This window comes from Silurus meridionalis, chromosome 8 (genome assembly GCF_014805685.1).
Source record: "Silurus meridionalis isolate SWU-2019-XX chromosome 8, ASM1480568v1, whole genome shotgun sequence".
NCBI classification, from domain to species: domain Eukaryota; kingdom Metazoa; phylum Chordata; class Actinopteri; order Siluriformes; family Siluridae; genus Silurus; species Silurus meridionalis.
In genome coordinates, this window is record NC_060891.1 from 15,270,483 (window position 1) to 15,292,247 (window position 21,765).

General features: G+C 37.2%; 1 protein-coding gene across 3 annotated transcripts; it reads right to left on the reverse strand.

The window, feature by feature from the left end:
• Positions 1 to 45: 45 nt before the first annotated feature.
• Positions 46 to 15,336, reverse strand: c8h14orf180 (chromosome 8 C14orf180 homolog). Of its 3 annotated transcripts, none has more exons than XM_046856324.1 (10): positions 14,900 to 15,336; positions 13,126 to 13,156; positions 11,247 to 11,333; positions 9,865 to 9,985; positions 5,830 to 5,860; positions 5,624 to 5,732; positions 4,459 to 4,613; positions 4,246 to 4,363; positions 3,792 to 3,818; positions 46 to 2,511 (listed from the first exon to the last, which is right to left on the reverse strand). In XM_046856324.1, the coding sequence occupies exons 1-10, from the start codon at positions 15,050 to 15,052 to the stop codon at positions 2,306 to 2,308; spliced, it is 1,038 nt and encodes a 345-aa protein (XP_046712280.1). In that variant the 5' UTR covers positions 15,053 to 15,336; the 3' UTR covers positions 46 to 2,305. The 3 variants fall into 3 exon arrangements, with proteins under 3 accessions (XP_046712280.1, XP_046712279.1, XP_046712281.1); XM_046856323.1 differs by having other exon boundaries at positions 9,865 to 9,988; XM_046856325.1 differs by lacking the exon at positions 3,792 to 3,818 and having other exon boundaries at positions 9,865 to 9,988; positions 14,900 to 15,335.
• Positions 15,337 to 21,765: the final 6,429 nt, after the last annotated feature.

The following is a 21,765-nucleotide window of genomic DNA, read 5'->3' on the forward strand; positions in this document are numbered from 1 at the left end:
CAGCTAATGAATAGTTGTAAAATATATCAGCTCTCTGGTTTGTAATATTGTTTAATCGATATCTTTTATTGATGTCCTGTTACAGTGTGATTCAAACCGAGAGGAAAGAGAACCTTAAAAAGGCACTTCTATTAAATATAAATCTCATACAGTGTCACTAATGAAAAGTGGAGTGGAAACACAACCAACTGAACCAAAGCAGGAACTTAACAAGAGCGTGTGCTCTGGACGATTTTAAAGTATCAAATCATCTACAGTATATTGAATTCCCTTTTTAAGTGAACATTGCTTTATATTGCCTTGAAGAGTTGAAATTCAAGTACAAACCAGTTGGTTCATTTTTTTTCTTCAAACAGTATACATTGTACAGTATTAAGCTGTGCTATGCAATGGAAAATCATGCGCTGCTAATTGTTTCGATTTAGATGCATTATTTATGTACAAAAATGCACTCAGTGTAATTACGCTTCAAATTCTTTACATGACCTGGACTGCCTTTCATTTCCCTTAAATATCTCACAGTGTTTGAATTTTCTGCATATCACAGTAAGTAATGAATTTGTTGCACATTCTCTCCTAAGTACCACTGCTCATGCTGTGCAGTTTCTCAAAGTACAATGTGTACAGCCCCTAGAACTCCTTTCACTAAATAGCGTGATACAGTACAGCATTAGCTACATAAATAAAAGTGAAAACACAACTAATGCCCAGCATTATTCTCTATTAGGGACTCTTACGACCAAAAATGCTAAAGGGCTGATAATGAGTGAATGATAATAAGGCCCAATTAGTGTGCTTGAACCAAATGGTTATAGATTATAAAAACCCACAATCTTAAAAAGGGATTATATTAGACACATGCACTGAAAATATTCACATGTACCTTGTCTAATACTTCACAATCACTGCATTTTAGTATTTTTACAATCATTTTTGAGAAAGGTTTTGTTACATGGATAATTTATCTGTCAAACAATAGGAAAGTAGGAACCAGCTATTCATTCATTCATTCGTTCATTCATTCATTCATCTCATTGTTGCATTATCCATTACATTGTTTCTCCATTTCTTTCAAAATACAGCACATTCGATCAGTTTTACTGGCATACATAACGATAAAAGAAAAAACTAATTATTGCTTGAACATTTGATCATAGTTTATACTGAGTGCTTTTTTTTTAACATATCAGTTAGGTTTAACTGGAAATATACCACTGGATTTAATGGTTTTAAAATCTTCTCTAACAAAGTAAAACATAATATACTTAAAATCACTGATGCTGAGATCAATAAAAAAATGAACAAAAACTACAATTATTAACTATAGAAAAAGTAAACAGAAAAAATACAAAAATAGTCAAATAAATAGAGATATCGTATATATACACAAGCTGGTTCTCTCAAAAAAATATCAACTGACAAACATAAAAATAATTCAAATCTATTCATCAGGATTTTTGTAAACAAAAAATTCCCTTGCCCTTTGATTTATGAAGTTAATCTGACTTGGCAGAATATATGGCTGGCTACACTGTGAAACGGTCTGGTTTCACTTTTTCTTTAAGTAACTGTAAAAGATGCAAATGTTGTGCTTAAATTTACATCATAGTCTATCATATGATATTGACATACTGAGAACTGAGTGTTATTCATGATTCTATGTACGGTACATTCAAATACAATGTGCACAATAAGATGGTTTACTTCATCCATAATATTTTCTATTTACATGTGTAACTATTCAAAGTATCTTGGATAGTAGTGAAATAAATAATAGTTTTGCATTCTATATAGACAAAAAAAGAAAGATGTAAGAAGGTGCAGCTATGTGATTGAGTGTGACATCTAACTTTGTATGCTAATTTAAATAATAATTACTATAAACCTAATTTTACTACATTAAGATTTTGTTGATTTCTATGAGTATTTTTTAAATAGGTTGCAACAGACATTAGAAACAGATATATGGTCTAACCACAAGCATTGAAAGACAGATATACACATTTGAAATGTATCTGCTATTCAGTAAAAATGAAGATATGCCATTGAAGTCAAAAAGGGCATAAGAATGCCATCTGTGGATGGCGTGCAAAAGTTAACTGCTTCTCATGAGTGGTATTTGAAGGCATTTTTCAGTCCCAGTGTGGAAACCATCAAATAAAGGGTCTTACTTTAAGTGCCCATTATTTCAGTGGTCTTTAATGAAACCTGATTCTGATCTATAAGTCTTTCTGTGCCTTTGTGTGGTTTTCTGTACTTATGTGAGTGCATAGAAACACTGATGCCACAGGCTGTCTGGTGGTGGTCACTGCATAGTTAACCAGATCCAGCAGCCCCACAGGATTTGCTTGAACCGCAGCAGATAGACAGCAAGTGCTGCCTGTAGTTCCTCACAGGCACGGTGGGGCCGTCGGCGGTGTGTGCAGTACAGAGCTAAACCCAATGCTGAGAGCAGCAGGAACAGACATGTAAGCAGGGCCAGGTGAGGGCGGCTTTGAGATGGGTCATATCCTAAAAACGACAGAGGTCACAGAGGTTAGGAACTGCCAGTAAAACTCCTAACTATTTAAATGGCAAACAAGATGCAGCTGAGTGCAAAAGTTTGCATATACCTACTGTAAAACTTAGAAAACATTATCACAAGCAAAGGAATGATTGAAAAAGGTATATTAATAGTTTATGTGTAATAGCTTTATTGCCATAAACACAATAAAATATGTTTATACCCATCTGCAGCTCTGTGTCAAGGGGAAATAAAGATACAAACTTTTGCACTCAACATATGTAGCCTAAAAAACCTGAAATACACCCACTAAAACATTATTTTCTTGATTTGACATCTTTCAATTCATGAAATTATCTAATTGTCCAATTACATAGCAGCAGTGTGATGCATAAAATCATGCAGATACGATTCACGGTGTAATGTTCAAATCAATCAGCAAAATAGCGGAAAACTGTAAACACAGTGACTTGAATGTGGCATGAGTTTAGTTACAAACAGGCAGGTTGAGTATTAGTTTGAAAAAAAAAGTGTGGTCTAATGAATTTTTGTTCACTTAGATGGTAGGGTCAGAATTTGGCAGCCTGAATTCATGGACCAAACATGCCTAGTGTCAACAATTCAAGCTGGTGGAAGGGGTATACTGGTTTGGGGAATGTTTTCTTGGCACAACTTAAGCCATAAATACTTGTCAATCATGACTTGAATAAATAGTCTATCTGAGATTTATTGCTGAGCATGTGCATCCCTTTTTACAGGATGATAATGTGCCATGTCACACAGCAAAAGTATAATTCAGTGTGTAGTGTTCACTGGATCTGAACAACTGCAGCTTTAAAGTCAACCTGTGAAATCTGTAGGAACTGAGTGATGCAATTAGGTCAACCAGAATCTCAAAAGAATATGTTTTCAACATCTTTTGGAATCCATGCCACAAAGAAATAGGTTTGAGAGTAATAGGGCCTCTACCTTTATTAGAGTTCCAAATAAAGTGCACAGTGCGTGCAAAATGCACAGAGAAAAGCAAAACTCAAGCCTCAAAAAAGAGAGACTACAAAATTAAATAAGACAAATGCTTTAGATGCATGCTATGTACTGAATTCTTCAATTAAAAAAATTGTGAATGCTACTTTTCCTGAATGCTGTTTTGGGTTTCACATCTAAACTAGTAAGCATCAAACAAAACTATATTTTGTGACAACAGAATATGTGAAGTTTACACAAGATGAGTTCATGCATCATGCACATTACTTTAATTAAATGACTGTTCAATAAACGATACACTCACCTCCTAAACAGTCATAATATGGAATGTCTGTAAATAATGAAAATAATGAAATAATGTTTTAGATCTAATTTTTCTTTTCTTTGACCTTAGAAAAAACTCCAAAAGAAAACAGCAGCTGAAAGAACAATATTCATTTTCAATTACAGTGTAGTCAAGTTGCCATCTAAATTGAATGTCTTGGTAAAACAAAAACAAAAAATTAAAAACTGCTAGCAAATTAGACAAACATCTTCCTGTCATAAGGATAATAGCACCGACTACACAGCACCTCATTTGCATGTATAATTAATTATGTGTGTAAATCACTTGGGCAAGTTAGTGTGCTGTTGATACTGGTTGATTCATTAACTTCAGTCCCACAGGCAAAGATCTGACACAACTCTTACTCATACTCTTTAAGTAGTAGATCTTTATGATCCAGGTCTCACTTGAGAGAGACCTGCAGCTCTCTTACCATGAACAGTAGTCTCTGGTTCAGTGAAACGAACACGCCTCTCGGTTTTCCGCCGATGAGTCGAGAATGGCTTGTTGGTCCTCTTTAGGATGGAGGTGGGGATTTTACTGTTAATGACCTGTAGCCAGAAAAATGTATATTATTCTTTCTTGTTGCATAAGCATATTATCTAATTCATAACCATTCTTGAGTGCAACTTATAAATATCAGTACCTTTGGTTTTGAAGTGTCTGATGGAGGATATGCATCTTTTCTGTGCCAGTGTTCAGAATCTTTATCGTTATGAGTGAAACCGTTGAGTGTATTGTTGTATGCTCCTGGGGCAGAGAATGTTTTTGACAGAGCTGACACACACTGACCCAATGAGTCTGTGAAATAAGCATGTAGTGTTGAAGTATAACATTAAATATTTCTCATAAAATCATCTCACATTTTTAAGCTCATAAAGCATTATGTAATGCCTTTGAAAGCGCTTTGGCATGCAGCTGAATTTAAAAAATGTGCAATAGTCAGGGCTATTTTACAACACTAAGATCATCCTACAGTCGTAGATTGAGCATAACAATAGACACTTTCACTGGTGCTTTTGGAAAACTAAAGTTTATTTGTAGCCTGAAGTGTCTAATAGCAGGTAGAGTGTAGACAATAATAAATGCATTAATGTTCTATATAGCTTCACTTAAATCCAAGCAAATGTGCCTTGCTATGGCTATTTCTGTATTTCCTAAGGAAATTTGTGATGATATTCTGGTGTAAGAAGCAGAGCATGTGTTTAATAAACACTCATCTTTTCAGCAAGCAATATTTTGCACCTGTACTAAGATGCTGAGTCATTCAGTCTCTTAAAACAGCTTGGCTCAGTTGCTTAGATGAACATATGGTATATATTTTTAAAACCATGTGAAACAGCATCTGGCATGCCTCCCGGCATAACAAAAAATAAAAAGGTATCGCATCTCTCTCCTGAAATCTTCACAAAGCTGTAGAGGAAATCTGACCTATATTACAACTATACAGAGAAAGAAAGGAAAACCAGTTCCTATAGTGTTAATGTAGAGAATTTTCTTTAATATATTAATAAAACTGATAGCAATAATTAGGAAAAAGTCTACTCTTTCTCTCTCTCTCTCTCTCTCTCTCTCTCTCTCTCTCTCTCTCTCTATCTATCTATCTATCTATCTATCTATCTATCTATATATATATATATATATACACACACACACACACACACACACACACACACACACACACACACACACACACACACACACAGACACAGACACACACACACACAAACTAGTGTTATGGAACTTAGTTTCTAACTGCACAGTTACATTAGTGTGGTTGTTCATTAACTTCTTCCACCAGCTTATTGTACCTGAGTATTCAGTCTTGCCAATCTCAGCATAGACTGTGCCCAGTAGCTCCAGGCTCCTGGCTGTGATTGGGTGATCATTACCAAATGCTCGTTGATGTATTTTTGTGGCCTAAAACAATTAGGAAAAATACACGTAAACCTATAATAGTTCTATAAACTCATGGTTTATTTAACAATATTTTGTGATGGTACTATGACATACATACCTTGCCGCTGTACTCTAAAGCAAGATGGGGTCTAGAAAAAATAAATACGCCGAATATGAACATTTATAAATATTCCCAGAGCATTTTAGGGTACATTAAACATTGCTTTGCATACACACACTAAAAAGACTACTAAGTTATCATTGTCTTAAGCTCAGAATGTGATTGTCTGAGACAAACTCACTGATAATGATCTCTTCATTGTCATTAAACAATGAGAAAATACATACACTGGCAGTTTGGTGTATACTAGTATTCTCTAGGGATATGTCTACTTTACCTAAAGCTACAAGTGTTATAATGAAAACATGACTACACAGTCAGAAAGGGGGAAAAGATCTGATGCTCCTAGGCTGCTTTGTGTCACCCTGGCAGGTATGTAATAATAAAAGTAATAATTTACAGTCTGTAGTGTGTCAGAGATGTCAGGTCAGATTTGGCAGGAAATGTTTATGCACAAGGCAAGCAAGAATACATGGTAACGAACGAACGCCATCAAATAATCAGGGTAGAGAGAAAAGTAAGCATGTGAGAGTAAAATATAAATAAATAAATAAATGTGAGTGGATGAAAAGTGAATTGAGGCATGATGAAGTTTTAGCTTTCTTTGCTAAACTGGTAAGAAACTGAACAGTTGTAAGCTGTTTTAGCAAAGGAAAAAAAAAGAAAAAACACTTTTAGTGCACTCTGTTTTACTAAGTGCTTTGGTTACCTTAGTGCTAACAAGTCACTGCATTGACTGCAGTGAATTGTTCTTCTGTGTTTATAGGTCTGTGCCGAACAATACAATAAGTACTCTTTTGTCCACTTTTTGACTGTGATCTTAGAGGAATATGCCTCTTTTTTTATATATATTTTCTGCATATTAAAATTACAAGTTAAAGTAAAGTTATCAAATCTTTGTCTGCCTGTAGTGTGTTTGAGTACAGATAGGTTTTTCCAAGCCCTGATTTTACTCTTGCATGCTAATATTAGTTGGCTAAAGTTACAAGCTTGGTCTATACTTTATTTATATATTTAAGTATTTACACTTTTATTGTATTTTATACTTGGTTATAATGGTTGCTTAGAGAAATGATTGCTTTTTGATATGATCCATTTGTGTAAAAGGACTAATAAAATTAGAGTTTCAAATATTCAGGCATGTATAAACTCACATCCCACCCCTCAAATTACTATGTTGGCATGCCAGATATTTTATTAAGTGTGACATGAGATTCATTTGTGGCATTGCTTTTGCTTTCATATGTATAGCATTTGATAAACATTCAACAGAATTCAACATTGCCTCAGGCCATGTCACTGCTGAACAATGAGTTTATTATGCAAGAGAGATTTAAAGGATATTATATTGCAACATACTATTTATTGATACTTATTGATGTAATGTATATTTATGGCCACCTGTAGCACTGAAAGAGAGTCATGGACTGTCAGTCAACAGACAAAAATAGCCTGTGACTAAAAATATCATTGAAGCATTTCATTTGTAAAGCCTACATTTAATCCATGATGGAAACTCGGCTCTCTGATCTGGCAGTTTTAAACACAAATACATTCTTTCAAAGTACAACAAAACTATGCAGTGTCAGGTACAATGAGTGGTTCTATTTGAGGGCATCGAGCACATAAAATGCAACCACACATAGAATGTTATTCCTGACGAGGTTTCAAATAAAGATCTGGCAGATTAGTTGGATTCTTCTATTGCTGTGCCTTTAGTGTTTGCAAGTTTTGCAAATTGCTTTGGACATTAGCATCACTAAATAACAAAATGTAAATGGAGAAGCAATGGTATGTGTGACCTTTGCTAGCAAACCTGAAGGTGTTCTGTCTTTGTGACCTTAGAGTGACATATTTGACATACTTGACACTGCCTCAGGCATTTTATATCATAAATTATGTCACTTCAGCTTTATTTTCATTAAGGACACATTTCTTTCTTAGCAGAAGCAAATTGTTAACATAATGCATAACCCCTACACAATAATACTTGTGACCTTCATGTGCACATGGTATGCACACATTGCTGCCTTATACTGTACATGAAGAACTGTATATCCTACTTTAAAATACAGGATTATGGCCCAGAAAATCACTTTAAATCTGCCTTTAAATCTGTTTATGATTATCATGCTCTTTCTGTGCAAGGCACTTACTAATGGATCAGTGTCAGTTTGCTTGGGGATTGGTCCGTTCACATAGGACATATGATGGGCAGTTTCACTGCACAGGTCTAAGAAGACACTGCTTTCAGCAAGGGCAGAACTGCTTGCTATCATTGCACTGAAAGATTCAAGAAGCCTGTGTTTATTCATAATGTTTGGAACAAGCTACCCCTGAGCCAAGTGCTGACAATTGCAGACAGCCTCATCTCTTTCTGACTCAGCTATTGAAATTCATATGCAAATTGACATTTAACTGCAGGTGGATGATTGGTCAGCACTAATGTCTCTCTCTCTTTAGAACTGGCCGACAGAGTTGCTGGAATCAACATACAGCTGCAGTAATAAAAATAGTAAGAACTTTTTTGTGAATTTTTAATGGCCACACCATGTGGTTCATGACTTTAAAGAAACCCCATCCTTCATTTTTTATAAGCAAATTCTGCTGAGCTCAAGTGCTTGCACTGAGAATAATTGTACATGGTGCTTCAGTGAGCACGTACAACCTGAATCACTGCCCTTTTGTGCTTTCCTCTGTTACCTGACCCACAGTATCCTGGCTGCGATTAAAAGATTAAAATGCAAATACCAACGTCCATCCTGGTGTCCGTGGAAACATAATCTTACAAGGACAATGATAATCTCAAAATGTAAAAAAAGAAATTAGGTTTAATGTCTGTTTACTTATTTCAGCATCAGTAAGCAATCTCAGCAAAATTATGTTTAAATGGTACAATAAGGTTATAGTCTACAAACAGTGCAAGGATCTCTGTATCCATGTGTAAATCATGTGGTGAGCAAAATAATGTCTCCCTGGTCATGTTAATCCCTCTGAGGAAACAGAACACCTATGCGAGGTGCCCTAGTAACACCTGAAGCCTTGGAAGTCACATAACACTCATCACTTTCCTGCCTTCTCATCAGTCGCTGCATTTGTGTTTCTGTCTATTTATTTATTTTACCTGTCTTTAGCATTTTACTTTTATATAAAATATAATATTTATTTGGCAAATGCTTCCTATTAAGAAAAGCAACAGTGATCAAATACTACTGTTTACATCTACAAAAAATATGCAAGATCGTGTGTCACTTAACGACACACCTGTCAAACAGTAAATTATCTAATTTGGCTAGATGCGCTTACAATAATAGTATGCAGTATATACACAACACACCAATAATACAGTAATATAGAAATAATAATGCAATATAAGTATCCCCAGGTAAACACGTCAGCGTTTAACACCATTTTTTATCATTATATACAATCAAAGATTCATTTCAATACTTTGTAAAACTTTGTGTAATAAAGTGTGATAATTTTGGGCAAGTGGTTATTCTCAAATAATAATATGCTTGAAATGAGTGCAGTGAATTTATAAAAGGTGAGAAGCCTATAGACAAATATTTGAACATTTATAACTGTAAAAGCTGAATATTTAGTGTTACATATGTTTAATGCAAGTGTTAAATTTTTGGCTAAATAGATTAGACTGTTCCAGTAAAGTAAACGCATTCATAAAAATGTTTTTGTTTCACATATACGTTGTGCGCATAATGATAAACACATAAGACTGAATTCAACAAAACATCCTAATTACAAATCAATCTCCTTATATCCTTCTGAACTTTCCAAACCAGACATCAGTATTCCATTACTACCAGGGAGGCATTCTCCCTGTTAATAGATATGCATTTAAACATGAAAATGATAGATCTCTCTGAGTTCCATCAAAATACATGCAACTCATTGCTTCAGTAATATCAAAATGCTTCAAATAATATCAAAATAATATAATCTATATCAAAATGCTATAACATATTGAACATTTTGCAGAAGACACATATACCATGGTAAGAAAAAACATACCTTTTACTCATGATGCAGAGCTGGGCTAGCCTCTCAAGATCCTGGCCCTGTGAGGCTTGTTCTGATAACTCCTCTTGGGAGAGCCATCCTGGAGAACCCAGTGTACCTTCCTCCTGAGAGCCTGCTACACAAACATATGCCTGAATTAGAAAACTCCTTTATGCCACATTTATGCCACAAGAGTCGAAACTCTACAGCGATCCAAAGTTCCTCTTCACAAGCACAAGGCGAACTGAATTACGAGAGAGAGAGAGAGAGAGAGAGAGAGAGAGAGAGAGAGAGAGAGAGAGAAAGGAAGGACAGGACAGGACAGGACAGGACACCTGATTTTGCCACACCCAGATATTCAAATGTTCTTAAGCACACACACAGTCACACACTTAGCAAACACAAACATGAGGAATCATGAGGAAAAGTAAGAAAAGACAAATAAAATATGATTGAATAAATACGATTTAAAAAAGTATAAAGAAAACATTTAATACTAAGTATCTTCAAATAAACTAAACTATAGTTTTATATGTATAATACCTGCAGAATATAACAAAAAATTATATTGTTATGTTCCTCAGTAGTTCATAATGCAGACAGATTTCACAACTTATATGTAAATGTGTTGAAAGGAGCAAGTATAAAATAAACATAATGGTAAAACCTTCCAACTGGGGTAGATTGTCAAAAAGAAAGCTAAAAATAGCAGATTTCTATAAATATGAAACTCAAGAAGATGCAGGACTTAAACCTGACAGTACTCACTGGAGTCTTATTGAACAAAACAGCAGTCCTTTCTACAGGGAGTTGGTCATAGCAGTGCAGTCTGCAGGTGCTGAGTCAGACTTCACAATTTCCCAGACTCTACTGGCCCTTTTATTGAAATTGTGGATAATGTAGACATTTATCTGTTTGACGTGATGCGCTTCCATTCTGATCCCATACGCCAGCTGTCTGCTGCTTCAGCAGCATCAGACAACCAGGATAACACTATGCAGATATGCATCAGGAGACAAGACAAATGGCTCCTCTTGCTCTGTAAATAAGGCTGGCTTTGGGCTGAATGTACTTTTGCACTCTACAGGGAGCTAAAACCTTTATTGTTTTAAGTCTAGTGAGCAGAACAGTTTAGCAATAACATCAATCAGTTCTTAATTTTGTCGCTTATAGCACTGCCATTCTAGCAAATACAAGCTCATAACAACCCTGGCAAACTTCGCCATGGTTCCTTTTTTATATGAGGCTCTTTAAGTCTTATATTGATGTGCCCTAAGGTTTTAATATTACTTTTTAAGTTAGCTGAAAACATAATAATACATGACTGTAGCGCTCCAGAGTGAACTATAAAACAGAAGTTAGCAGGAGCTGGATAAATCATAAAACAGACTTGCCTGTGCTTCCTTGTAGAGCGGTGAGTTCAATCAATGCCACCTCATAGAACATCTTCTCTGCCTGAATGAACTGCAGTGCCTTCTCATCTGTTTTATATAAGTGAAGGAGCAGATTTGCTTGTCATGAAGATTGCTGGGCTGTTAGAACACACAGCCAAGCACTTAGAATCAATGTAAAACAACAAAAGAAATCCAATGCTTGACTCTGTATTGTTTCAATGCAATACAATTCCTTCCCAGATGAAGCAATGGAGCTATGCTTCAATTTTAAGCTTTTCTGCAGCTCACTGTGAGTTGTGATTGGGCAGTGTTTTTTGTACCACTCACTCTCTTTCCATAGAAAGTCACAAAGCATGTGCTGGAACTATTAATAGACATGTATTTGTAAGTGTATTTACATAGATATAGGCATGCGCAAGGAAAAGCAATCTCTTTGTAAGATGATAGTGTTTGTGCTTGACAAGGAAAATATACTTAAAATAGATATGAATGGCCTAATTTACTGTAGGTTTCTATTCTAGAAACATGTCTATTTTTGTCTGATATTGTCTGATGTATTTTACAGCATAACCCAAATAATATTTGCACAAATAAAAATATATAATCAATTGATAACAGACATTGTAATGTGTAAAATTTCAAACCTGTGCCTATTCATAGTGTTTGGTTTTCAGTGCCAAGTAATAATTCTTCCAGGTAGATTAACAGTGTATCAGACTGGAAAAATGTAGCAGCAGGATGATTACAGCATTTCATGCCAGAGAACACAACTCATAATTCAGACATCTGACTCACATACAAACACTCAGATATAAACAACATTCAGCAATGATGCCATGGCATTTTGGCAGATACCAGCTGTCTTAAAATTAGGAGTTTGATTGCTCTGTGCTTAATCTAATATGTGAATCATCATTAGAGATCATTTATGCCGTTCCTGCAAAATCTTTTTTTCTGGATTATGGCATCCTATATATTCCCTCGAGTCCCTCATATTATAATCAATTAATTGTTACCCAATGTGAATGCTCATTAAAGTGCTATAAATAATGTACTTTGAACGATCTTATCTTTGATAGAGATATTTGGCCCAAGGCAAGGAGTATATGAAAATCATATTAATATGCAGCCAATTTGAATAAAACCTACAAACAAAGATAAAAGACAACTTCTTAACACTAAAAAAAGTAAAGTCAGTGTCAATTTTGAACAGTATATTAAAGACTTATCTAAAATCACTCACACACTACCTACCAAAACAATAGTGTTTAACTAGGTCAAATCAGATTTTAATTAGATTCAGATTTAATAGATGGGGATGAACTAACAATTTTTAAGAAATAACAAATAGGAAACCAACAAGGACTGCTCTGGAAATGCTCAAAAGAAAGAATGGGAAGCAAAGCAAAAGTTTGCTAATATGTTTGTTTGCAGGGTAATAACATGGAAAATAAAATCTTCCCCTTCGTCTGTTGTAATCTTGTATGGGTTTTTGTACATGTAAAGGCCATATATACAGTCATTACATGTCTCATGTGTGTGCATTTTAAATAAATTAGAGAAAAAAACACAACACTAACCAAAGCAAAATCTGTAAATGTGCTAGCTACAAGCAGGATGTGTACACTCTAGAGCACAGGGAGTGTTTTATTTCTTTATAGAAAACTTTAAATTATTTACTGACTGTAAATTGCGTCAAACTTCTGCGTGACAAATCCACAGTCAAGAATACTTTGCAATAGAAACAGTGTTTGCACAATGGTGTTGTGTGTGAAGGCAAAAATGCTCTTAGCCTTTATGTCCTCATAGTGGATGAGAAGATACTTAGAGGAATGTTCTACATGTGCAACATTTCTTGGCTTTCCAAGGGAAAGGATACAATTTCTCTCATCGATGAAGAGTTCAGCAATCTAGCAAAGAAAACAAAAACACACAATTTTGCATGACCTCATCTATTAATCCTAACATTATGACATGTTTGTGGATGACAAAATGATTTGAACAATGTTACACTTCCAAAAAAAAAAAAAAAAGTAAATCCAGACTTTAAAAATGTCACTTTCTACACTAGTATTCAACACTGCAACCAGAAGTGAGAGGAGTTTAAGAACTTGTTTATATGTGAACAGACTCTGTGTCATGCCATACATTCCTTTATGCTTGTGTTACTGTTGATGTTCTGGCCATTTCCTGGGACACTTGTACACTTGAAAACAGACTATGTTGATTAAAATGTTATCAGAGAATAGAGGTATTAGCGGTGAATATGTCATCAGACAGTCACTTCAAAAGCTAGATTAGACAAGGCCACTTTAATGTGAAGGCATATTCAGTTACGGTGAATTAAATAAAAAGTACTATTGAATGATATTTGATAATATGGACCAGAAGCAGAGGTGGAAAATATTTGAATAATTTTAGTACTTATACAATGATAATTTTATTTTAGCAGACTTATAACTCACCTAAATGTTAGTGAAAGTGAATACTTATACTGTACTTTTACTTAATTACATAAAAAAAAAAAACATAATAAGATTCAAAATTCTCCTTGTTGTTTTTCCATCTAATAACTGTATGCCATAGATTAATCAAATACGTTCAGCTACGCAGTTTGGCATTTAATCAGGTTGCCAATTTATTATCCACAATGACCTTCTAATGATGGAGAAGCCACAGGCCTGCTGTGTAGAAATGAAATTGAGCGCCATATTGAAACATTTTACTGAGGTAGGGTCAGGGGCAGAGTTAACAAAGTTTTGTGTAAAATGAGGGAAACGGGAAAACAGGGAAAAAATATTTTTTGTGTCTCAAGAAGGTCTTAAGACTCTATTTAATAATAATAATAAAAAAAAAACTATACAAGTATGTTTTGCTGATGTTTACTAGCTATATCAAACTATGTTAGCCTGCTTTCTATACTAATGCTGGTTTACACTAGCATTGATTCCAGTAACCAACATACTCAAGAAGAAGCCAAATTAGTATTTTAGTACTTTTTAAAGTAAGAATTTATATATAGTAATTCTACTCTATATACTTGCTTATATATAATTTAGTATATTCAAAAGTAGCAACTCCTTCCATTTCATTTCACAAAATTTAGTTCATATAATCTTTTACATAAGTATAATTTTATTTCTATACTGTATAATTTGTTCTGAAATGCCAGCATCTGTGTGCACACACATACAGTATGTGGTAGGTCTTATTAGGAGTAAATGTTTTCATTCTTCAGTTAACAGTGCTACGGCACTGAATTGTAAAATTTTGCTTGATTTATGTTTCTAATAAATCAAAAGAAGCCGCATAGCAGCCAAGACTATGTGGGTCTTGACTGTTTATGAACCTCTGTTCACTGAATGTGTCTAAATGCTGAGCACATTCTCATGCCTGTCCCTGTGCATGCAGACTGAGCAATCATGCCATACATGCAGAGATGAATCTAGGTCAAATATGACGTCTTTGAGGTCTGCATAACATTTACATAACTATACCATTTTGAGAGCAAATTTATATTACAATAGCAAAGCAAGATATTATCATTTTTTTCTGCAGCATTTTCCCCTCCTAATGTACAGAGAGTGATGAATGCAGTCTGTAAATCCTGATGAATTCTGGTGTGGACCACTGTCCTGCAGACTGAATCTCACCTGATGCAGGCAGTTTGGCAGCGAGTGAAAGCTCTGCACATGGGTGAGACCCAGCAGGCAGCTAAGGAAACACTGCAGAGCTGCCCTGGAGTCTCCCTCCTGTTGAAAGCGCCTGCCCTGCTCGAACAGGCCCTCACGGCCTCCGTTCAGCATTCCTTTCTCGACACTACCCACCTCCGTGCACGGCTACGCGCGTTCATGTAGCACACAGCAGTTACACCTCCCATCTGAGCCGCACAAGCTCTCAGTCCCACGTATGAAGATAAAGCACTGCAGGCGTGTGGAGAGGCCAGGGAATGAAAAGAGACTGGAAAAAAAAAAAATAAAAGAGCGAAGAATGAAATGAGTGGGCGTAGAGGATCACAGCTGTTATACAGCCTCTTCTAACAGCTATTCTGTAAGACTCAAGGTTAGGTAGCGTGGGCGGGCGACATCGAAGGAGGGGAGGGAGAGAGGAAAGTAGAGAGAGGGAGGGTAGGAGAGAAGAAGGTAGAGAGGGAGGCTGGTGGAGCTTGAGAGTAGGAAAGAGAGAGGGAGCGCTGTTTATTCTCCACCCACACTTGCACACTTCCAGCACTTGGATTGGTAACCTGACTGACAAGGCTTTTCTGCAGATTGGCACAAATAAGCATATAAACTACTTACACTAAATATGTTTAAGTATTAGTTCCCTGGTTAATTATTATTTTCATTCTTAATTGTTTTAAGTGAGCAAGTTTTATTCAAATTTACAGTACACTCAAAATAATAATCAGAATCAGAATACTTTATTGGTTCCCTCAGAAATTGCATGGTTGCAGGTGCTTACAGTAAAAAATGAGATAAAATTCAAAGCAGCTGTGAAAAACAGATGGCAGGGAAAAGTTGACAGGCATACAATAATAGTTATAAAAGTTATTGCACATGTAAAATATATATTTTTGTGAGCATTATAATTTGATAATAGAACTAAAAGCTTCTTTATTTCAAAATCATATTAACTTGATTTAAAATCTCACTATCCAGTTACATCCAGAAGAACATCTGTTCCTTTCAGGATTTTTTTCTCATGTCGTGTCATGAGACCTTTTTCTTTACTGGGTTAATGATTTTAGGAAACATACCACTGGTCTGCTGAGTTGAAGATGCTGAGGTTTTAATTGTAAGTGACAAGGATGGACAGAATTCGAAATTTGTTTATTAGAGGGATGTAGGATGTTTTGGAGTCAAGGTGAGGGAGGCGAGATTGAGATGGTTTGGACAAGTGCAGAGGAGGGACATGGCGTATATCGGTAGGAGAATGCTGAAGATGGAGCCTCCAGGAAGGAGGAAAAGAGGAAGGCCAGGGAGGAGGTTTATGGATGTGGTGAGAGAAGACATGCAGATGGTTGGTTTAAAAGAGGCAGATGTAGAGGACAGGGGAGGTATGGAGACGGATGATCCGCTGTGGCGACCCCTAACGTGTGCAGCCGAAGAAGAAGTCTGAAGGTGTTCACCTAGTGTTATCAACATTCTTCCTGTCACTGACCTGTTCATATTTGGTAGGCATAATCAATGGAGTGAAGTCTTTTTTATTTAGTCACTTGGATGTGGATGGATATTTGTGCTTGTGATCTAATCTTTCAATGTCTATCTCAGGTCTCCAATCTTTGTCTCCTGTGCTGAGTGAAGACTTAATTTCCGATGTGTCTTCATCTGCACCACTGGCTCCTGCATAGTCTATAAATGGTGACTTTGTGAATGCACCCGTAATTCCAGAAATAACATCCACAAAGATGTGGAGAAGAGTGAGGTAAAGAAAACAGAGAACATAGAGCAGGACAAGTTAAAACAATCCCACAATGCTTCGTATTGCTATTACGTACCAGATGACACAATAAACTTTGGGGTGTTTTGGTGCATTTAAGGTGTTTACTGGACCACAATAATTGTATTAAAATCAAACTGTGAGTACATTGTACATTTATGTTTTTGGACCAGGGTTTGCATTTTAGCTTTTTTAATATTGTGTTATTTATTACTATGAATTGATAGCATTTACTCACACGTATACAAATGTACATACTCTAATACTCATATACACTAAAACAAGTGTTTATATTTATATATTTATATAAAGTTTATATAAAGTAAATTTATATATTTATATCTATATAAAATAGCTTTATATTTTTATTTACAAGCAATGCCAGTTCTGTTATTGGTTAGCCAAATTAGTATGTGTGTAATGCTTGCTTTCTGTACCTCCTTTCTGCCCCCTATAGGTGATAAGGGACAATGCCCACTCCAATGGCTGAAATGTATTTAAGTGGGAGTTTAATGCATCTGTAATTTGTGGGGGAGGGTGTCAGCTGCGTTAGCTTGACTGATATTCAACCAGGAGCTGAGCCCAGATTATTCTTAATCAAATGCCCAAAACACATAATACAATGCTGGTTTCACAAATGGTAAAAACGGCCAATTACTCAAAATGACTGAGTAAAGGTTCATAATACAGTTGCAAAATCATTGACAACGGGCCTACTTGATATAAAGCGCAATTCCCACCCTGAGTATTTTTACACATTTTCCAGTAAACCGTGTCTAATTGGTCTTGTCTTTTTTTTAATGAACATAATATGCACCTACATTCACTGAAGATGCAAAATTACATCATTGCCATTTACTTTTACTGACTTTTGCTTATGCAGTGACAGACCACCCTAAGTGGAGAATTATTTATTCCCCTGGGGAGTGTCATGATATGGATGTGCTATAACAGTGTCAGAGAAAGTAGCATTTACATTTACATTTACATTTGCGGCATTTAGCAGACACCCTTGTCCAGAGCGACGTAAAGTAGCACTGCTCACATATTTGCCTGTGCATCTTATGTACATTATAACAATTAAAAATATCATTTAAAATTAAGCAGAGCACCTAAGTGTTGGATTTAACCAATAGCTAAAGAATACTTTAGAAGTGTATAATGCCATATTTTTTAATAAAACTAATCAGTATTTAGGTCTGCTGCCATAACTCTCAAGCTCTCACCTCTCTCCTACTCACTTGTCATTTCACCTGTCAGTTAAACCCCTGAAACTGCCTGAGAATGGTATAAAAAATAAATTTGACTGACATAAGCTTGGGTGGCTGACAATATATGTCAGCCACCAAAATATATATTTCATATATTACATTATTACTTAAATATATATATATATATATATATATATATATATATATATAAGTAATAATGTAATATATGAAATATATATTTTATATAGTGCAATAAAGGTTTATCAGCTTAGTTACTCTCATTGCTAAATATCTCTTCTAATATATATTCTGTTTCCCTTCAGCTGCAGGTAAAGCTTTAAATGCAGCTGAAGATATTAAATACATTCTCAATTTAAATGCTCCTATTGAACACACAAACATACCTGTAAGACACACACAAATGCTGCAGAGATTAACTCCACTCTGCTTTTTCTCTAAATTTGTTTCAGTCCAAAAGGAATGGGAATAAGAAAAAAAAGAACTAAACTCTGTAGGAGTCTTTTGTTTTTATTAATGATCTACCCCTGTCTAGTTCATTATCATTTCCCTCATGTATCCCTTTGTTTAAGATTGCCCTTCTTTTACGCACTAACTTGTGTGGATATATACACCTGTTTGTGCATATAATTTTTTTTGTTCATGTTCATGATGTCCTGCTGTTTTGATATTGTTTCTGTTTCCTTGTTTCTCGTTCTTGCCATGCCTAGTTAATTGTTGTTTACTCATTGCCCAAGGTAATGGGGAAATTGGCACAGAGGCTGGGTTTGTCAGTCTGCTTAAGAGGCTTTTTGGCCATGATTGGCCCAAGCCCGACCACTCTTTTCCCACTCGTTTATGAGGGAAGGAGAGCCAAGGCCCATGCCATGCTTTAGTCCAAGGTGGACAAAGTAGCCCCCAAGACAAATCTGAACGAGTCAGTCAGCCCCCCCACTCAAGGCCCGATTAAACCCGAGGTGGCCCCGCAAGACCCGTCGGAGTCCAAGGTCAAAGAGGTGGCCCCCAAGACCAATCTGAGCTTGAGAACGATGATGTGGCCTACTCCTACTACCTGACCAGGCTAGAGGGCAACTGTTTGACATCCTACAATAAACTGACCATACTAGGTGCCTGCCTTTTTGTATTTGTTTGTCTGCTTATTAAAAAAAAAAAAAGGGTTTTACTCTGCACTTGCACTCCTTTCACTATAGTGCTTTCAGCACATGAAATGGAAGGAACACTTAATGAAGTGCAGCTCTTTATGTGGGTTGTCACTTGTTCTGCTCAGTGTTTGTTGAGAGATAAATAATTCATTGAATGTAACATACTGGTGTGCCAACTTAACAGTCACTCTTTGGACATATACAGCCTCTCCAAATCTGGGCTTTGGTGTGCAGGTCAATAATGGGAGGTTGACATGTTGCTTTAAATGGTTTACTCTATGGCAAAGATACTCAAAAATAAATCTAAAAGGGTAATTATTTTCACAGAATTGATAGTCACTATAGTAAATAAGCATAAAAAAGATTTATGTTCTTTATGTTTCCTTTCAGGAACCGCTTAGGACATTGGCCGGTCTATAGCCACCCTAACCACCATAGAGAGACATCTGTGGCTCACCCTTTCCGAAATCTTCGACAGGGGCAAGGCCCTGCTGCTGGATACCCCACTCTCGCCCATCAGGCCTTTTTAGCAACTCCGTTAGTTTGGTAGTCGAAGGTTTCAGGAAGCCAAGAAACAATCGGCGCAGCCCCAACCTCAAGCAGAAGTCAATAAACCTAATGAACCAACATAGCTTCTTTTCCATACTTCAACACCATGTAACTCATATTCAAAGTAGGCCAAACAAGTCTTTCAAAAAAGACAAAGAAAAAAGCAATCTTTTTAACAGGTCTCTTTAATTAACAAATAGATTTACAGTTAAATGGCACAAAGAAGACAAACTATTAGATTTAAAAAAAAAAAAAATGTTACCTTGGCTGTGCCGGGGCTTGAACCCACAACCTTGTGGGAACCTGCTGATCGGTAAACAGGCTATGGTCATGGAACAAGAATAATACACTCTTCTGAGGAAGGAGGCCATCGAGGTGGTCCCTCCATCAGACAGAAGTCCGGGTTCTACAGCCGATACTGCATAATTCCCAAAAAGCACGGCGGGTTGCTTCCTTTCCTCCATCTACGTAGCTGAACCACTCTTTGATGAGGCTCTGGTTCAAAATGCTGACCCTCAAACAGGTTGTGTCTTGGATCAGATCTTAGAGAGATCCCGGGTTCCTATCTCAAGGTCTCGTGTTGGGAGTCCCTGGTCGTTGCATAGTGCTAATGTCAGATGCATCCCTCATGGGGTGGGGAGTGGTCACAAGTGGCCGCTCCTTGCAAGGTCTATAGGAGAGTCCCCATCTACTACTCCACATCAACTGCTTAGAGATACTGGCTGTACTTCTGGCTCTGAAGCGTTTTCTTCCGGACCTCAGAGGTCATCATGTGTTGATCCACTCGAAAAACACCTGGTCTCATATATAAACCACCTGGGTGCGCTTTTACACCTACTCCCCGCCGCGCTGCTTCCGGGAGTTCTGGAGAGAGTTTGCCGGGATGGAGTTCATCTCCTCCTGGTAGCCCCGCGGTGGTTGGGCCATCCATGGTTCGCGGACTTGGTGGCCCACCTTGAGCAGTCTCCATAGGAGATTCCTCTGAGAAGGGATCTCCTATCTCAATCAGGAAACACAATATTTCACCCCCGACCAGAGCTGTGAAAGCTGTGGTTGTGGCCCCTGAAGCGGCGCAGCTCTGAGGTTCTGGTCTCTGCATCTATGTAGTAGAGACCATTCTCCAGTCCAGATCTCCCTCCACAAGGAGATCGTACGCCGTGAGATGGCGTCTGTTCAAGGTGTGGTGTGCTCAGCACCAATTCGACCCAGTCCACTGCCCGGTTGGTTCAGTGCTGGAGTTCGGCGTATCATGCCCCATTGTCGGGGCATTCACTAGGCAGATCCGCTCCTGCCGTGTGTCCCCTGCGAGCTATTGGCCGATATTTCATGGAGGCACTTATCTATTAAGACTGCGTTCTTGCTGGCTATCTGCTCTCTGAGGAGAGTAGGTGATCTACAGGCCCTCTCTGTGGCCACCTCCTTTCTGGATTTCACTCCAGACATAACCAGTGCCTCCCTGCACCCTAGAGCGGGTTACATCCCCAAGTTTACCTCTGTCGTCTCACGACCTGTCAGGCTCCAGGCATTCAATCCTCCTCCATTCCAGACCCTAGACCAGGAAAGATTCAACTGGCTGTGCCTGGCCTGAGCACTGGATTGTTATGTCTACAGGACAAGTCCCTGGAAGAAGTTGGAACAATCTGCTATGGCCCTCTGAGGAGAGGCCTTCCTGCTCATAAGCAAACCCTCAGCAGGTGGGTTATTGATGCTATTGTGTCCTCTTATGGGTCCTCTTGTCCCCCAGCTCCATTCGTTGTTGGAGCGCACTTGACCTGGAGTGTGGCAGCCTCTAAGACTTGGTCCACTCACCTTTGTCAGGTTTTACAACCTTGACCTCTATGCCACTCCTGACACCTCTGTCATTCAACCTACCTGTGCTCTTTCACACTAGTCAGGGACTGGTCAGTGTGGTGGTATTGGACTCTCATTCCCAAATCGTTCCGACGCAGCTCGAGTTCCTGAAAGGGAACGTTTTTAGGTTACATATGTAATCCTAGTTCCCTGAGGACATCTCTATGCCATGTTTAGTAGTTCCTAAAATTCAGTAGTTCCAAGAATAGCAAAGTCCACTAAAGGCGGTAGAGCATTTTCACATTTAGCTCTTAAACTTTGGAATAGTCTTCCTGACAGTGTTCGGGGCTCAGACACACTCTCCCAGTT

Excerpts from the sequence above, each read along its gene's own strand:
- c8h14orf180 (XM_046856323.1), bottom strand. The coding sequence starts at position 15,052 with ATGCTGAACGGAGGCCGTGAGGGCCTGTTCGAGCAGGGCAGGCGCTTT. Across the intron at positions 5,861-9,864 it reads CTCTGCATCATGAGTAAAAG|ACCCCATCTTGCTTTAGAGT; the intron begins GTATGTTTTTTC and ends TATTTTTTCTAG. Across the intron at positions 4,614-5,623 it reads TGGCAAGACTGAATACTCAG|ACTCATTGGGTCAGTGTGTG; the intron begins GTACAATAAGCT and ends CTTATTTCACAG.